Source organism: Taudactylus pleione, unplaced genomic scaffold (genome assembly GCF_031769625.1).
Source record: "Taudactylus pleione unplaced genomic scaffold, aTauple2 ptg000479l, whole genome shotgun sequence".
NCBI lineage: Eukaryota > Metazoa > Chordata > Amphibia > Anura > Myobatrachidae > Taudactylus > Taudactylus pleione.
The window spans coordinates 14,302,320-14,319,041 of NW_028284881.1; the positions used below are offsets into that span (position 1 = coordinate 14,302,320).

The 16,722-nt window shown below is 41.2% G+C and overlaps 1 protein-coding gene across 2 annotated transcripts in view; it reads right to left on the minus strand.

The window, feature by feature from the left end:
- Nucleotides 1-16,722, minus strand: part of TAOK3 (TAO kinase 3) — a 213,513-nt gene that overhangs the window by 126,743 nt on the left and 70,048 nt on the right. For both annotated transcript variants that reach the window (XM_088449247.1, XM_088449246.1), the window contains 3 exons: nucleotides 14,499-14,595; nucleotides 3,535-3,648; nucleotides 1,720-1,811 (listed from right to left, as the gene is read on the minus strand). In XM_088449247.1, the coding sequence (XP_088305373.1) occupies nucleotides 1,720-1,811; nucleotides 3,535-3,648; nucleotides 14,499-14,595 (303 nt within the window). The remainder of the gene's footprint in view (nucleotides 1-1,719; nucleotides 1,812-3,534; nucleotides 3,649-14,498; nucleotides 14,596-16,722) is intronic.

The following is a 16,722-nucleotide window of genomic DNA, read 5'->3' on the forward strand; positions in this document are numbered from 1 at the left end:
GAGCAACTCAGACATGCAAAACCCTCGTAGGGACTGCGTAGGGGACAGGGGAGGAGCGCCTACCTCCCCTAAGCTGCATTAACCAGCTGGGTACGCTAGCCTCGTGGCCGCAGATTGCATCTGCTGCCGATCCCCGGCGTCAGACGATAGGGCCTCGGCTGGTGTAGTAAGGATGCGGACAATCCCTGGTCCTTACAGCAGCGGTTTCAGGTGCGTCTCTGACACCAGAAGCAAGGACTGCAGCGCGCGAATCCCCGTAAGCGAGAAATCGCCATACCTGACATCTACGAGCATCCGATGCAGTCCAGGTCGCAGCCTCGCTGCTACCTAAGCTCAGCCACGACCCGCCAAAATCACCAAACACAATTACCGATGTTGCGGAAAGGCGGAGGTAGATGGAGTCACAGTACATGCGTCTAAATACAGATGCCTGGTAGTGCCAACTTAAAATAAAAAGCTTAGGACTGCTCTAAGCAGTCTTCCTGTTACAAAGGTGCGTCTTGAGTCCTGCAGCACCAAACAACAAATTGAAGTCCTATGGCTAGGGGCGGGGCATATATGGAGGAGGACAAAGGCATTCTGGGAGCCAAAGCTTTAACTGTGTGGTGCCTGGTCTTCCAGCCATAATAGTCTCATGGTATCCCTATTGACCCAGAAGAGGAAAAAAAATATTTATAATATATATATATATATATATAAAAATTATTTATGTATTTAGTAGAAATTACTTAGATTACTGTTTTCAAAAGCTAATGTTAAGATTGTTTTTAGAGGCTAAAACCCTTTCTGGCTTTCAGGAAGGAGAGTCTATAGATATTGGTAATTCCGCAAATATTCCATTTATTATGAATGTGCTTGGTCCTTATATGTTCCTTCAGCCAGTATCCCTTCCAAACAAATACTCAAAAAGTGTATCTCCTTGCATTTAGTAACACTATTATTACATTTTGTTTATAAGGCGCCACAAGTGGTCTGCAGCTCCGTACATGTCAGTAGCAGGACAGTACAGCGTACACAGAACAGATTACAATACAGTAACCAAAACATAAACAAAGCACAAGTAGCAATTAGCACCACAATTCTCAGCACACAATACAATACAGCTGGGAAGGTGACGGCTGTCATTGAAGTGCTAGAGAAGAGGGCTGTGAGAACAGTAGGGAGGAGGACCCTGCTCATAGGAGCTTACAATGTAGGGGACTTTAGTTTAAACTTTACATAAAATAGAATTGCTACTTTAAATGCAAATACCCAGTGCATTGTGTTTGAAGATTAGCAGTAAGTTATCAACATAAAAAAAATAATAGAAAAATGGATGGACATGCAGTTCAGAAGAAAATGCCACCAAAACAGTATGTGTGTTTGCTAGAGAGCAAAGGTATTAGCAGACAAATGGGTCAACTTCCAGAAAGAAACATTATAAACCTGTGAGCCTGTTAAGAGATTACCTGTGCGTGCAGTATGTGATCCAATGAACATAGCATGAGCTGTCCAGCACTTGTGGGCTAGATGCAAAAGCAGCCAGTATTTAGCCCACATGCACAAACAACAAATGTATTTGCACCGCGACTTGCTCTATCTTACTTTATTTCCAGATCTGTATCAGGCTTTATTATATATATATATATATGCACAAATACAAATACACACACACACACACACACACACACACACACACACACTACATGCATATATTGTAATTTTATGAAATGTACTCACCTAATTCTATGCAAGTGATACCAAGGGACCAAATATCAACCATCCCTTCATACTGCCCCTCATCCATTGCTAAAATAACTTCTGGGGCCATCCTGGAAGCATAAAAACCATCAATTTAACACTGAACAATTTAACAAAAAGCTACCTACTGTTTTGCACCTAAGTGACAGACAATTTATACGCATGAAAACTACGCAGATAACAAATGCAGCTCCATCATGTTGGGACATTTACTCATTGTATAAGGTAATTTACATGTCTATGTTTGTTTTCCCTTCAGTCGTCATTATAGAACAACTACAACACGATTGATGTGACAAGGGGGCTGGGTCTGTTAATTAGGTACATGTAAAAAAACACAGTGAGGTTGGATGATCTTGAAAGAAGCGCCTAATACTGAACATAGGAGAGTCAGTACAAAAAATGCAGTCTTCAAAGAAAAGGCTAAAAGCATTGTTAAAAAGAAAAAAAAAAGACTTCAAAACTATTAAAAATAGCAGCGTTACATGTAATGGAGTAAATAAATACCATTATTATTATGATTACTTTTATTTATTTAATGCACGCATATTCCGCAGCGCTTTACAGAGAATATTTGGCCATTCACAACAGTCCCTGCCCCAGTGGAGCTTACAATTCCTACCATATGCACACATACATACACAATAATGGTTAATTTTTTGTCAGAAGCCTACCAGTATATTTTTGGAGCGTGGGAGGAAACCTGAGTACCCAGTAGAAACCCATGCAAGCACAGGGAGTATGTACAAACGCCACACATAACATAAACCTATCCAGTCCACCATCTGTAAATTTTGAGATTAGGCCGAATAATATCTAGTAGTCCATGGGCAGCCTAAAATAAGAGACTGCAACGTATCACTCGCCAAAATGAACATGTCACCTATTGGGGCAGATGTATAAAGCTCTGGAAAGTGATAAAGTGCAGAGTGATAAATGATCAGCCGCTCAGCTCTCAACTGTCATGTTACAGGCTGTGTTTGAAAAATAAGAATAGCAAAAAATGAGTTTGCAACGGTAAGTTATATTAATGAATGCACAAATCGATTCTGTAAAGGACCAAAATGACAGTCTATCTCATGGTATATCCTGGATGTCTATGTATTGACGGTGCTCCCAAAACATTTGTGCTTAACACATGTAAACCTATTGCAAGATGCAATAAAGACAAGTAATATCTATTTGGGGATTAATTTTACTAATTATAGCAGTTAATAATATAAGACTTAACTTTTAATAAATTACACCTCTAAAAGAGTGATTGGGTATACACTCAAGACATAATTAACACAAAAAATAATATAAAAAAAAAAAATAAGAATCTACTTACAATCTAAATAGCACCAAAATATACACAAATTTTATAGAATAAAATTATAAATATCAAATATTCTGATATATTTAATATTTATAATTTTATTCTATACATGTTGTGTATATTTTGGTGACTTAGTGCAACTGATGTATATGTTTTTTATGAGTAGAATATGATGACATGAGTAGCAGCCTTAAAATTTCTATTTACTGCAAAATGAATGCTTCCACAAATAAGTGTCAATAAATGTGCTTATTTAGCTGCAAATGGACTAAAAAAAATTTTTTATAAAAATGTGCATCAATTTTATTTTATTTTTTTAGATATCTGGCCAATATGTTCATCCAAAAACCCACAGACCCAAGAAATATGTGCACAATTTCTAAGTGTATTGTGGTGCTACAAAGTCTTGGAAAGTTAAGTAGACAAACTTTATTTTAACTGAGCTTTCAGCACAAAAATACATTGCCGTAGGTTACCAGTATGGGGTTCCCACGAAGGAGTTGGCTGGTGATGTTATAGAGGCAGATCCAAAATCTGCTAATTTGACCTGACCTGGCTCAGTAAGTAGGATATTTCCAGCTTTAATATCTCTAAATAGGAAATAAAATAAATAAAAATAGGAGTTATACAAGAGAGGTTAAAAAGGTTAAGAACAATGTAAACAACATACTTAATATAGTTTTTTTTATTGTGTGACAACTTTCCATATTTGTAATATAAACAGTAGAATGTAGTTTATCAACATGGAAATTCAGATTATGGAAATTAGGTGCAAATTCCATTGATTAAATCTAAAAAAAAAACAAAAAAAAAAAAAACACACCCTTAAAAAGTTAAAGGATTTGACTATAGTGCCATAAATCTGAAAAAAGAAAAAAAACTATATAAATGTAGCTGTTCAGGGGCATCCTCATATACAAGGGGGAACACATGCAGTGCAGTATAGGAAAGTCAATGTTTTGCTACATTTTAGGCACAAAATAGTAAAGCTCTCCACAGCAACAAGGCATCAGTCTATGTCCTCCGTATATTCTGACTCATTCTTAATTTAGAGAATTCTGTAACTACTGTATGTACAAATGATTGAGAATTTCATTTTTTTTTACTAAACAATTCACCTCACAACTTCAATGTACTTTACATCCTGTCACTGCAATGGCAACATTAGATTAGAATGTGCACTCTTTGCAGTTAAAGACAGCTTTACCATTACTAATGCTGGGCATATACTGCCAGATAAAATGTCTGTCATACCGACAGACATTTTATCTGGCTGCCTGCCAGCCGCAGATGTCGCCGGCATACACTGTGAGAGAAATCTCACAGTGTATAGCCCGACATCCGCGCTCCGCCCCCGGGGGAGGAGACATTTCCTGTGTTCCTTCCGTAGGAAGGAACACAGGAAATGTCTGTCTGTCGGCTGCGCTGGGCATACACTGCCCGATGCGGCCGACAGTTTCCCGGGTAAATATCGCATCGGATGGGCATGCTGGACAATCCAGCATGCCCGACCGAGCAATATTTAACCCTCGGTCGCCCGCATACAGGCTGCAATTATTGCGGCGATCCCCCCATATCGGGTCATTCGTCCCGATAATTGCAGCGTGTATGGCCAGCATAAGGTATGCTTCAACATTGTCTGCTTTGCATGATTTTATTTTAGTTATCTTTTTATTGACACAATCTAGGGATTGCAACATTCAGATGCTTAGGATTTATCCCCACTACTGGAGTTTATTGCTAAGCACTTGCCCACATAACAATTATTAACTGTTGAAATATGTAGATATATGTATTATTTATACATACATACATACATACATACATGTTTAGTACATGCCTGGGGAAGCATAACTATATTCTGAACTGTAAACTTGTTCAGAACATTAAAGTAAAACTAATTTAATACTTAGGGCCGTCCGTATTCAATGGCGATATTACCACCCGATTATTTGCAACCGCGATAATTTATCCAAAAATCGGCAGCAAATTGAGAAAAAAACTTTCTACAATCTGAGACATGGAGAATTTTTTTCCAATATCCCGATTTTTGGCTAAAAATGTGGAGACTTCTTTCAGATCCCTTTGGACAGCCCCCCTAATAATTCTTTATGCCAATTTTTTTTTTGTAAATTGGGTACTGTGGTGAAAAACGGGCCCCTTAAAAAGTGGGAGGCACATATAGAAACCGTTGTAATTCCTACACCCTTCACCTGATTTGGATGTAATTACCCTCAAATTAAATCTGAAAGTCTGCAGTTAAAGCACATCTTGTTTGTTTCATTTCAAAGCCATTGTGGTGGTGAATAGAGGCCAAAATATGAAAATTCTATCAAGTCCCAATATTTATGCACGTGTGTGTGTGTGTGTATATATATATATATATATATATATATATTACACACACACACACACACACCTGTCCTGATGAAGGAGCATAAACGTTGGCAACAAAGGGGCTGTTTAGCTGTGCCATCCGTTTTTACTATCTATCCATCCATTCATTTGTTTATACTCTAACTCTATATCATTTCAATTCTGGGGACATTGGAGTTTTCTGGCTTACAATTTACTGCAATATCTTGGAACCAAAGTCTTCCCTTCTGACACTGACTCACAAAAACATGATCTGTTTTACATCCTTTGCCACTAGGAAATACAAAACCATAGCTTGGGTAAAACATCTGTGTATCTTCATTTTATAATAGTGTACTGTGTTGGGTTACTTGTCGCAAAGGACTTTTTTCTGAATTGGGTGTACTAAATTGCTAATAGTATACTATATTATATTATATATTAGCATATATACACAGACACGCACACACAAATAATATTAAAACAGGTTTGTACAATTAGGATATACAGTTAAACTACAAGTATACATATAATACAATTAACAAAATAAGGAGTCCCACTATGATATTGTAATAATGTTTCCACTAGAGGGGGTTGTAGTCATGTCTAGCTGTAATACATATAGCTGGCTATATTTGGAAGACCTAATAAAACACTGTGCTGGTTGTCTCCATGTGTGACATCTAAAGCCATCACTGTGAAAAGTACAGAGCTGGTGGAGACAAGAGCAGTGTGAAAGCTGAATACCATAGATTATTCAATTACCGTCACAACATCAAATGCATGGACAGGTCGGATTTCATACCTCAGCAGACAGACAATGCAGCAGCCAGTTAATGGCTACTCCTACAGTGTAGAATGGTTTAGGATGCATGAATAAGCAACTTTGCCTGTTATACATATACTTTGCAAGCAGGATCAAGTGGCAAGAGAGGTATAAAACAAAATGCATAATTTGTATTTTAGGTATATTTTCTAATAAAGTGCACAGACTCCATGGTCATCTACCAATTCCAGGCAAGACCAAATAAAAATAGCAGTTGTTCATATATAAACTAAGGGCCGGATTCAATTAGACGTGAAAACGTTAAGTTTTCGCATGTGCAAGCTTTTCGCACCCTTTGCCCGAATGTGTCACTTTTTGACGCCATCACGTATGCAGGTCTTTGGGCAATCCTATTACAAAATACACAATGCGTCTTTCGCCCGAAAAAAATCAGACGAAAAGTGTGCCTGAAAATAGGGGAAAAGTGCCTGTACTCCCCAAGAGAGAGAAACTAATATTGGGTCATTGTTTAGAAGTGTATTATTGGGCAAAATCAAAGAGTTTGGGGTTTTTAAATCGTGTCAAATGGCAGTTATATGCATTTTTCTTTAACAGTGAAAAAATTCTAGAAAGCAAGTTTTTTTGGCCAAAATACAGTAAATGCTGCAGTTAAATTAGGGGTACATAAAAATGGGTGCAACAATATTTTTGTGTCATTTCATGGTACTTTTAAAAAAATTAAAAAATACACTTACTGCAGCCACCTGCAATCCCCAAAACACTTGTCCCATCCATACAGCCCCCAAAGTACCTACCACACTACCCATTTTCCAACACTTTTTACATTTTGACCCCAAAAATTACATGTCATTATTAGGGGGTGTCAAAGAGGTTCTGAACCAAGTCCCCACATTTTTAGCCAAAGATAGGGCTTTTGCACATTTTTTTACCTGCTCTGAGATGGTGAAAGCTATTTGCTGCCTTTAGCTGTATAAATTTTGCATGGGCGAAAAGCCGCGGCTAATAGGACAGCACGATACGCATTTTTGCCGAAAAGTTCGCCCAGGTGTAAACTTTTCGCCAAATCGTGGCTTTTCAAAGCTAATTGAATCCAGCCCTAAATGTACTTCAATTCAGTGTTATCTTCTCAGGTAGAGAATTTCTGTAGTGATTAACTGTGGCCACAGTTATCTAGGTAGTGGAAAGAGCAGAAAGCACAAGCCATATTTGCAGTTACCAGAAGCACAACTCACGCTACAAACAGTGGCCCTCATTCAGAGCCGCTCGCTATTTGCGGTCGTTCGTTCTAAAACAAGGGGTGGCTATTCAAATGAACCGTTCGCTAATTGCGGTCTGTTCACGCCTCTAAGTCTGAACGAGCGAGCAAAACTTGCAGTTGTAATTTTGAAAAATACGCCCCCTTGCCGCTCGCACCATACGTCATGTCCGCTATTTATTAGATTAATCGAGTACATCGAACAGCGTATGAACTGCTCGCTATTCTTGTGGCTGGTTTTTTCAACCGCTATTTTGCGAGCAGTTCTGAGTAAAAAAAAACCAAGTGACATGGTCAATGACGCTGCTGTATTAATTATGCACTCCCTTAAAACGCCCATTTTGACCGCCTGCGTTCGAATTCCACACCCCCGTTTTCAAGCACCTTCCCGTTACCACCCACATATGCCTCCTTCTGTCACTCAAAATAGCAGGCATTCGCTATATAGCGAACAAATGATTTTCGTCCGCACTGACTGGTTCGCGCATGCATATTAAAATCCGTACGCATGCGCAGATGTGAGAACATCGGTCAGAACGAACGAGCGGCCGCTTACGAGCGGCTCTGAATCAGGGCCAGTGTTCATTAACCCCTACAACAAAAGTGCCTGACACTAGTGTGTTTACACAGAATGTCCAATTGTCTTCTGTCCATACCCAGAGTTTGCTGTGAATGCTGGGGTGTATGATCAGCACGTTTCTCAAAAGGAGCAATGAACTCTGGGCCTGATTCAGAGCCGGACGCTCTGACAGAGCGCTGGCTCTGAATCATGGCCGGCCTTCTGTTTTTTCAGAGCGGCCTCCTGGCCGCTCGCATAGCTGTGGGTGACCACCCACAGCTATAGCGAGCGGCCAGGAAGATGGTTGCCATGGTCAAGACCATCGCGACCATCGGGCTTGCGACAAGACCCTTGTGGTAGGGTCTCCTTGCCGCAAGCCCTAGAGTGTTTTCGGCTCTAACAGAGCCGAAAGCACTCCCACTGACATCACTTGTGATGTCAGTGGGGCCGGCCCCAGACGGTAGGCGTTCCCATGGGAACGCCTCCGTTTGGGCAGCCACTCCCCTGGCCCGCCCACCAAAGGGGGTGTGCTGTCACTCAACTTCAACAGCACGCCCCCTTTGGTACGAGACCCAGAGCGACGGTTTGCCCGTTGCTATCCGGGTCTCGCGCATGCGCACTGGGCCACCATCGACCCGCTTGCGAGCGCACAGCGCTCGTGAGCGGGTCTGAATCAGGCCCTCTATTTGCAGTGCTGACTGAAGCTGGCCATACACCAGAACGATGTATGTATATATGAATATATACAGTATGTATATGTAAATGCATGTGTATATACAGTACTGTATTCCTTGTTCTTCTGTACTCTGATTCTTAATGACATTGGCTGTATGTTTGGGGTCATTGTCCTGCTGCAGAATAAATTTGGAGGCAAGCAGACGCCTCTCTGATGGTATTGCATGATGGATAAGTACCTGCCTGTACTGTATTTCTCAGCATTAAGGACACTATTAATCCTGACCAAATCTCCACCTCCATTTGCTGAAATGCAGCCCCAAACTTGCAATGAATCTGCACCATTGTCTGCAGACACCCATCATTCCAGAGCACCTGCTGCCATTTTTCTGCACCTCAGTTCCTACATTTTCATGCATAGTTGAGTCGCTTGGCCTTGTTTCTATGTCAAAGGTATGGCTTTTTGGCTGCAATTCTCCCATGAAGACCACTTCTGGACAGTCTTTTTTGAAACAGTAGAAGGGTGTACCCAGGCCCGGGGTCGGGGGGACAAAGGGGACACCAGTACCGGGTCCCCGAGGATTCAGGGACAGAAAAAAAAAATGGGTCTGCAACACCCACTATTTACACCAAATTCCCCCCTCTCGAGGCACCCCCGATCCCCCAATCTACACCACACTCCAAGTCCTCCTCTTTAGGTAGTCCACCTGAACAGTGTAGAAAGTCTATCTCAGGCTAGGCAAATAACGAAATATATTATATATTATATATATATATATATATATATATATATATATATATATATACACACATACACACATATATATATATATAATTATTTGGTGGGAAGCTGCATGTGCAAAGTGTACTGAAACATGGGCATACACACTCTGCATAGAAAACAAACATTAGAAAATAAAGCAGCCACATGTGCAAAATGCACTTAAACATGGAGATGTACATGGTGAACAAACATTAGCATATAAAACAACTACATGTGCAGAGCGCACACTAAAGGCATAAACCTATACTTTGTGCATAGTAGACAAACAACCCGTGGAGTTACCTTTTAGTTATTATTGGGTTACCCATATGATATTGGGACTAAACATAGGCATCGAAATTCCAACGCCAGTTTAGAAAACAATGCTTTGTATCCCGACAGCCGCCAGGGAGGGAGAAGGGGGGGGTTGGGATACCGACCGATATCCTAACCCTGTCAGGATGCCGGCGTTGGGATTCTGACTTCCGGGATCCAGAGAGGAGGTGGTGGGGGGGGGGGGGTTGGAGGCCAGAAAGATATCAATGTACCGAGCCCCTAGGTTTCTGTTGCCAGCCCTGGGTGTACCTGGGTCCCATTGGTTTCTGTCAGTTCTGAGCTGATGGCAGTGCTGGACATCTTCAGATTTCGAAGAGAAGTAAGCATGATGCGTCTTTCATCTGATGCACTAAGTTTCCTTGGCCGATCACTGCATCTACGGTCCCCAACTTTGTCAGTTTCTTTGTGCTTCTTCAAATTAGCATCTGGAAACCCCAGCCTGCTTTGAAATCTTTACCTGGAAGAGACCTTGCTGATGCAGTATTACGATCGTGTGTCCTGTTGCTGTGCTCAGTCTTGAAATGGTGTATAACCTAGTACATGGAACGGTTTTCCACAACCTCACCTTTGTAGCAGAGTTTGGCTGTTCCTTACCCAGTTTAAGCCTCCTACACAGCTGTTTGTTAATGACTGTTTCAATCTACGGTGATAATGATCATTTTCATATGGTTTGGTAGGATTGGTTAATCATACACCCGACTATAATCCTACAAAATCCCTGACTTTGTGCAAGTTTACCTATAAGAATTGAAGAGGTTTTGAAGGCAAAGGGTGGTCACACCAAATATTGATTTGATTTAGATTTCTCTTCTAACACTTCTATTTTTGAAAGCATTCTTACTTTGCAGCATGTTTTCCACACCTGCCTAAAACTTTTGCACAGTATTGTAGATATACTAGTTTATTGGTCTCTGTGTACTACAGGTCACCTCAGTTTCTGCCTCATCCCACCCTTAACATCACGCACCCGCTGGCTCAATCTCTGATGCAGTAATGGACATGGTGGAAACTAAACTGCCCGTTCTCCTAACGACCAGGCTCCTGGAACCTGTCCACGGAGGTGCGCTTCAGAACTTCCTCCTGTCACTCTCAATTTGTGGCACATGCTGAGGTGCTGCGCTGATGCTTGACTGACCTCAAATCCCTGTCTCTACAGCCACTGGGGTGCTGTGGATGTCCTCCCTCTTCCTGCTATTCAGGTTGTTGGACCTGCTACCTTGTCTGCCTCATATAATATAATATATATGTACAGTATGTATATATATATATATACATTTTTTTCATTCTATTAGACCATCCCGACTTCTACTGCATTTGGCCACCCTCCCGCCCACTTCATCACAGCTCCGTACCCACCGATCCGTCCCGACTCTCCCTCCCTCATTTAGCAATGTGTCTAGTGTGCATTATATATATATATATATATATATATATATATACACACACACACACACACACTATATATGTACATGTTCAATATATGTATTTATTCAAAACATGCAGAAGTAGGCAGGGACTGCCCACCTACTTCTGTGACATCACAAGTTGGACAAAAGTTGGCTGGTCTGATAAAGAAAGTTGGCAGGTCTGATGAAAAGTTCGTTAGATGTGTGGAGAACAGTTTTTGGACGGACAAGATGGATGGTTGGTCAGTTGGATGGTTTGAGGAAAGTTGTTCTGATGTATGGCCTGCTTGAGCCGTAGTCCTCAAATAGTGAAAGCACCTCAGGTAACGTACAAACGTACAAAGTTTAGAAGGAAGGCAAATACGTTAAAGTACATCCAGGGGCATATCTATAATGGGTGCAGGGAGCCCACACCGCACACTCTGCACCCATACTTACCTCTCCAAAGTCCCACGTTGGCTGGAGAGGAGCTACACAAACCGCCTGGAATATAGCCGCTGTGGCCAAATTTCCGGCGTTGTGTGCATGCGCAATAGGTAAATCGCCCTAGTGCGCTGAGTCTACTAAACCTGCCAGTGCGCAGTGGCCGCCGAAGAGAGAGAGAGGAGGGGGCCCCAGATGGTGACTGAACACGGGCCCCCTCCTCTCTTAATACGCCCTGAGTACCTCAGCAGGAAGGAAGAAAGTCCATGTACACAGCAACCAGGGTAGTGCTAGCTTAAGACTAGCACTACTAAAAAAACATTCTTGATTTATATGTGCTAAGATAGATATAAAAAAACTAAAACAAATGGGCTGAATATTAATTGTAAAAATACTCTTTGGTGACAGACAGTCTTGTACAAACAAGTCTAAGGGCCTGATTCAGCAGCATACGCAAATGCAATAGCAACTGCAATCGCCTACAGTTCGTTGCAGTTGCGAAAATATACTAATATACTAATGTACTAATATACTAATATACTAATATACTAATGTACTAATATACTAATATAATAATATAATAATGTACTAATGCTTGCCAAAGCACAGCTGACATAAATACACCCACTGCTGTTGCTCTTCTGCATAAACATTGGTACCATTAATGTACATCGGCAGTCACACAGCATTTACAACAAGTCTGATCAAGTTGCAAACGCTGCAACGCTCCTCGCACTCACAGAGCTCTCGTTGCTGTGTGTGCAATCGCAGTGGCTATTTTATGCACGCCCAGGAAACCGTGTTCAAACGGACAGACACCACTGTTTTTCCGACAGCTCTCCCATCACCACTCCCAATTGCTGACAACCTGTCAATCACTTTGATATACATTGCTCTGTGCGTTCGTAATTGCAATGCAATCGCTGTGCGGCTTATACGCCTGCGCGATGGCAAACAATCGCTCGATCTGCATCCATAGTAGCCATTGCGTACATTGCTGAATCAGGCCGAGAGTTACTTAGCAAGTTAGTGCTTGTTGCTCTATGCTTACTCTCACTGGTTCTAGCACCTATTTGGATGCTAATTGGACTTTTCTGATTGTTGGGAGACTCCATTTGCTAAATACAGCTGCACGGAGAGACCTAGCAGATACCCAAATAAGACAAGTTTTATTACATTTCCCTGTGTATATTACACCGGTGTTTTGTGATTAAAATAGTGCTTGTTATTATAACACACCATGGAAAGGTCACTTCCACTATATGGTAAAAGAAAAACCTAGTAAAGTAAGGAGACAACAGACGACATTCACATATTTCCTGTATGCGGAGTCCAATCTACATGTGATTTTATCTGTACAATATATACAGTATCACTCTGGAGTTTCTGAATCCATACATCACTACAAGATAGATAAGAACTTATCGCCATTCTTCATCAAATACTACACTATAAGGAGCCTTATTTTATATTTTCCTCAGAATTCCTCATCAGACAAGATCCATATGACATGCTGACATAGTAAAGATGCCAACATCAGCATTAGGGCCAGCGTTAGGCCTACCTGAGAAGTTTCTCCATATTAAAATTATACTCTTTTAAACTATGTTGCAATATAGCATATAAAGCACAATTTTATCACTTTTATCCATACTGGTCTACTTTTTAAAAAGCATTTTTTCAATAAGATTGTGAGAGTAACACCTACGGTAAAGTGGACGTGCACTGCTACATCTGAGGCTCGTGTCATCAAATTTACTTACATCCAAATGTAAACAAGCCACAAAACTGTTAAGGTGCGTACACCAGACTAGGGACCTCATTCAGACTGCATCCCCCGGGGATAGCCCTGGGCAATCAGCCTATGCCTTGGGTGCCCTGGAGAGAGGGACCCCTTTATTAGGGGGTCCCCAGCTCCCCCAGGCCTGGGCTGACTAGCGGTCAGTATTAATTCTTCAGCCAGGGTACCCGGTGATAGGGTTTCCCTGGCTGAGGCAATAGCCCCCTCCTAGAAAAAGTTCAGTGCAGGTTCTGGATAGTACAGGGGAACCCTACGCATTTTTTTTCCCTGTATTGCCCGGTGCTGGCTGTACTTAAATACAGGGGTACACTACGTCATTTGTCCCCTGTATTTTGCAAAATCAGCACTGGGTCACTAAGCCCGGGGCTGGTTGCTCTCTTGGGGGGGAGGGAGGGAGGTGGGCCACACAGTTTTTTTATTTTAAACAAGTTATTAATTTTTTAGACACAAATGCACGGACGGAGATCCATGTGTCTGTGTCTTCATGCTTGCAAGCATTGTAAGCATATTCGAACAACATATCGTTCAGGCATAAACACTGTACAATATGCCACCGGATCGAGTACGAGATTGGCAGATCTTGCCTGCTGTAGACAAGATCTGAAATTGTGACTTACGACCCGCGGGAACGCGCATCGTGATCGTGAGTGGACACTCACGATTTGGACATATTTTACACAATCTGTTGTTACAATGCATCGGAATCGGGCAAATAGTGTAATATATTGTCTAGTGTGTACGCACCTTTAGTATGATTTGATCAACAAGCAGATCTTACTGATACTTTTCTCTTGCTCTTTACTTGCTCATGTATTGTGTTTTACAAGGTGTTCCATATAAGTGCCAAAAGTGACTATAGACATACGGATCATTGTGTCTTATAACCAATGCAGGGAAATGGCACCAATTATAGTTTTAATGTATATTTAGGATTTCTTTCTTTCCCCCCAAGTATATAACAGCTACATAATGAGGGTAAGGTGCAATCAGGGAGATTGCTACTATTTCAGGGAGTCTCCCTGATAATGAGGGAGAGTTGGCAAGTATGCATTTACCAATTCAGTACAATCTATTAGTTACCTGTGAATCATATTGCGGGAATGCAGATAGGCCAGCCCCTGCAAAGCACCATGAGTAATGGCAGCTATTTCCACTTCCTGTAGCGGCTTTTTATGAACTGTACAAAAGGCAAAAAGAAAAGAAAGTCTATAAGGAAGTAAAACCCACTTATCCACAAACATCCTTTTTATTTGAGAATATAAAATTTTTCACTTTGATTAAATTAATTTTGCAAGTACAACATTTATATTATTACCAGTTACCTACAGTATAATGCGCACACATATTCTGCAGCACTTTACAGAGAATATTTGTCTATTCACATCAGTCCTTGCCCCAGTGGAGTTTAAAATCATCTATATTCCCTACTACATGTAAAAACACATACACACTAGGGTTCATTTTTTGTCAGAAGACAAATTAACCTGCCTGTATATTTTTGGATTGTGGGAGGAAAACCATGCACACACGGGAAGAACAAACTCCACACAATTAGGGCCGTGGTGGGAAATTAACCCAAAACCTCAGTGCTGTGAGCCAGTAATGCTAACTTTTATACCAAAATCAGTATGATTTACCGCCAGCCGACCTAACCCCCCCCCCCCTTCCCCGCAGCCTAAACCTAAGTCCCCTGGGGGAGTGCCTAGCCCTAACCTCCCTCCAGGGGTGCCTAACCCCCCCTTCCCCTAACCTAAACCTAACCTCCCGAAGGGGGTGTCTAAGCCTAAGTCCCCCCCAGGAGCCTCTAACCTAACCCCTCCCCTTCCCTGCGGCTGTACATGCCCGGCTTTCGTTCGATCGGTAATCCGGGTGTCGTGCTCCCGGCGTGGGTCTAATGACAAGCGTCGGGATTTCGACGCCTGTCATTAGTGCCTTGCCGGGACTAGACAGTCGGGAAGCCGGCGGTCGGGATTACGTCTGTTGGCTTCCCTTTATACCATCCGTGCTGTCTTCATATGTATGTAAAATATTTAGTGGTCTATCCTATTAGGTGCGAATGGCGAGGTGCGAGTTGCCATTTTCACTTCGAATTCGCACAGCGAATTCATTTTGCAATCCAATTAGCAACTCGCACTGAATCAGTCAGACTGAATTCGCAACTTTCCACTCGCATCTCCCTGAGGGTGAGAGATGGAAAGGAAAATCTTTATTTTAAGGTTAAAATGTGGTGACACCATGCTGAACCCCTTGGACACCCGCCTAATGACTAATTAGGCATGTGGAAGTTTCCAATTAGCTTAATTAGTCCAATAATTACATGTCATTTTTTGGGGTAGAAAAAAATTACCCCAAAATCAACTGTTTCGTTAGTTTAGACAACCCAAAGTTAATTACAATAATTTTTAGTTGAAAAATAATTGTTTTTATAATAATTTTTCAAGGTGCCCTCAAAAGTACCCCAAAATCACCCTTTTCCCCCCTAATTTTTTTGCATTTTTTGTTTAATTCGTTTGAGATTACACAAAAGAGTTTGTTTTCTATCATTTTCTTGCATTTAAAAGCCCCCACATTTGCATCACAAATTATAGGTTTATAGAGCAGAATTAGATGCTTGAAGAGACCAGTGTAGCCATACAGGTTTTTTTCTTACTTTATTGTAGATGGAATGTTGCTAATAAAACACAACGCATTTGTTTTTAGATTTATGTTGCTTTTTAACAGCATTGTGACATTAACATTTTGATTAAGGATAATTAAACCAAGAGAAACTGGTGAATGGTAGAAAATATTGCACTGAAAGAACTCTGAATGCCACACAAATAGGTAATTTTTTTTTTGCAGAATACGGCAGCACCCTATTTCTCTGAAGGGGCTATTATTTAAAACAAACATTTATAGTGGACATGATGTCTGTAATGATATATAGTTATTTCTATCCAACAATACATATCGACTGTTCCCACTTATAACAGTCAATTACACATGCAGAATATATGGGGGGTATTCAATTAGGTACGAAATAAATGCAGGGTTTTTTCTATTCTATGAAGTGCTGGGTTTTCATTTTTTGAGTGATGGGAGGTCTCTTTTCTCGCAGACCCAGAGCACAACCAATTTTTCCTTATATCCATATTTTTAGGAAAAATGGTCCGGAATTGCTCTGGGACCCCTCTGCACCCCCTACAATGACTAATTAAGCAATTGGAAGTTTCCAGTTAGCTTGATTAGTCAGTAATTACCGGTACCTTCCGATGCGATGTCTTCTTCCTCCAGCGTCAGGATGCGGTCTTCTGCAGCAGCAGTG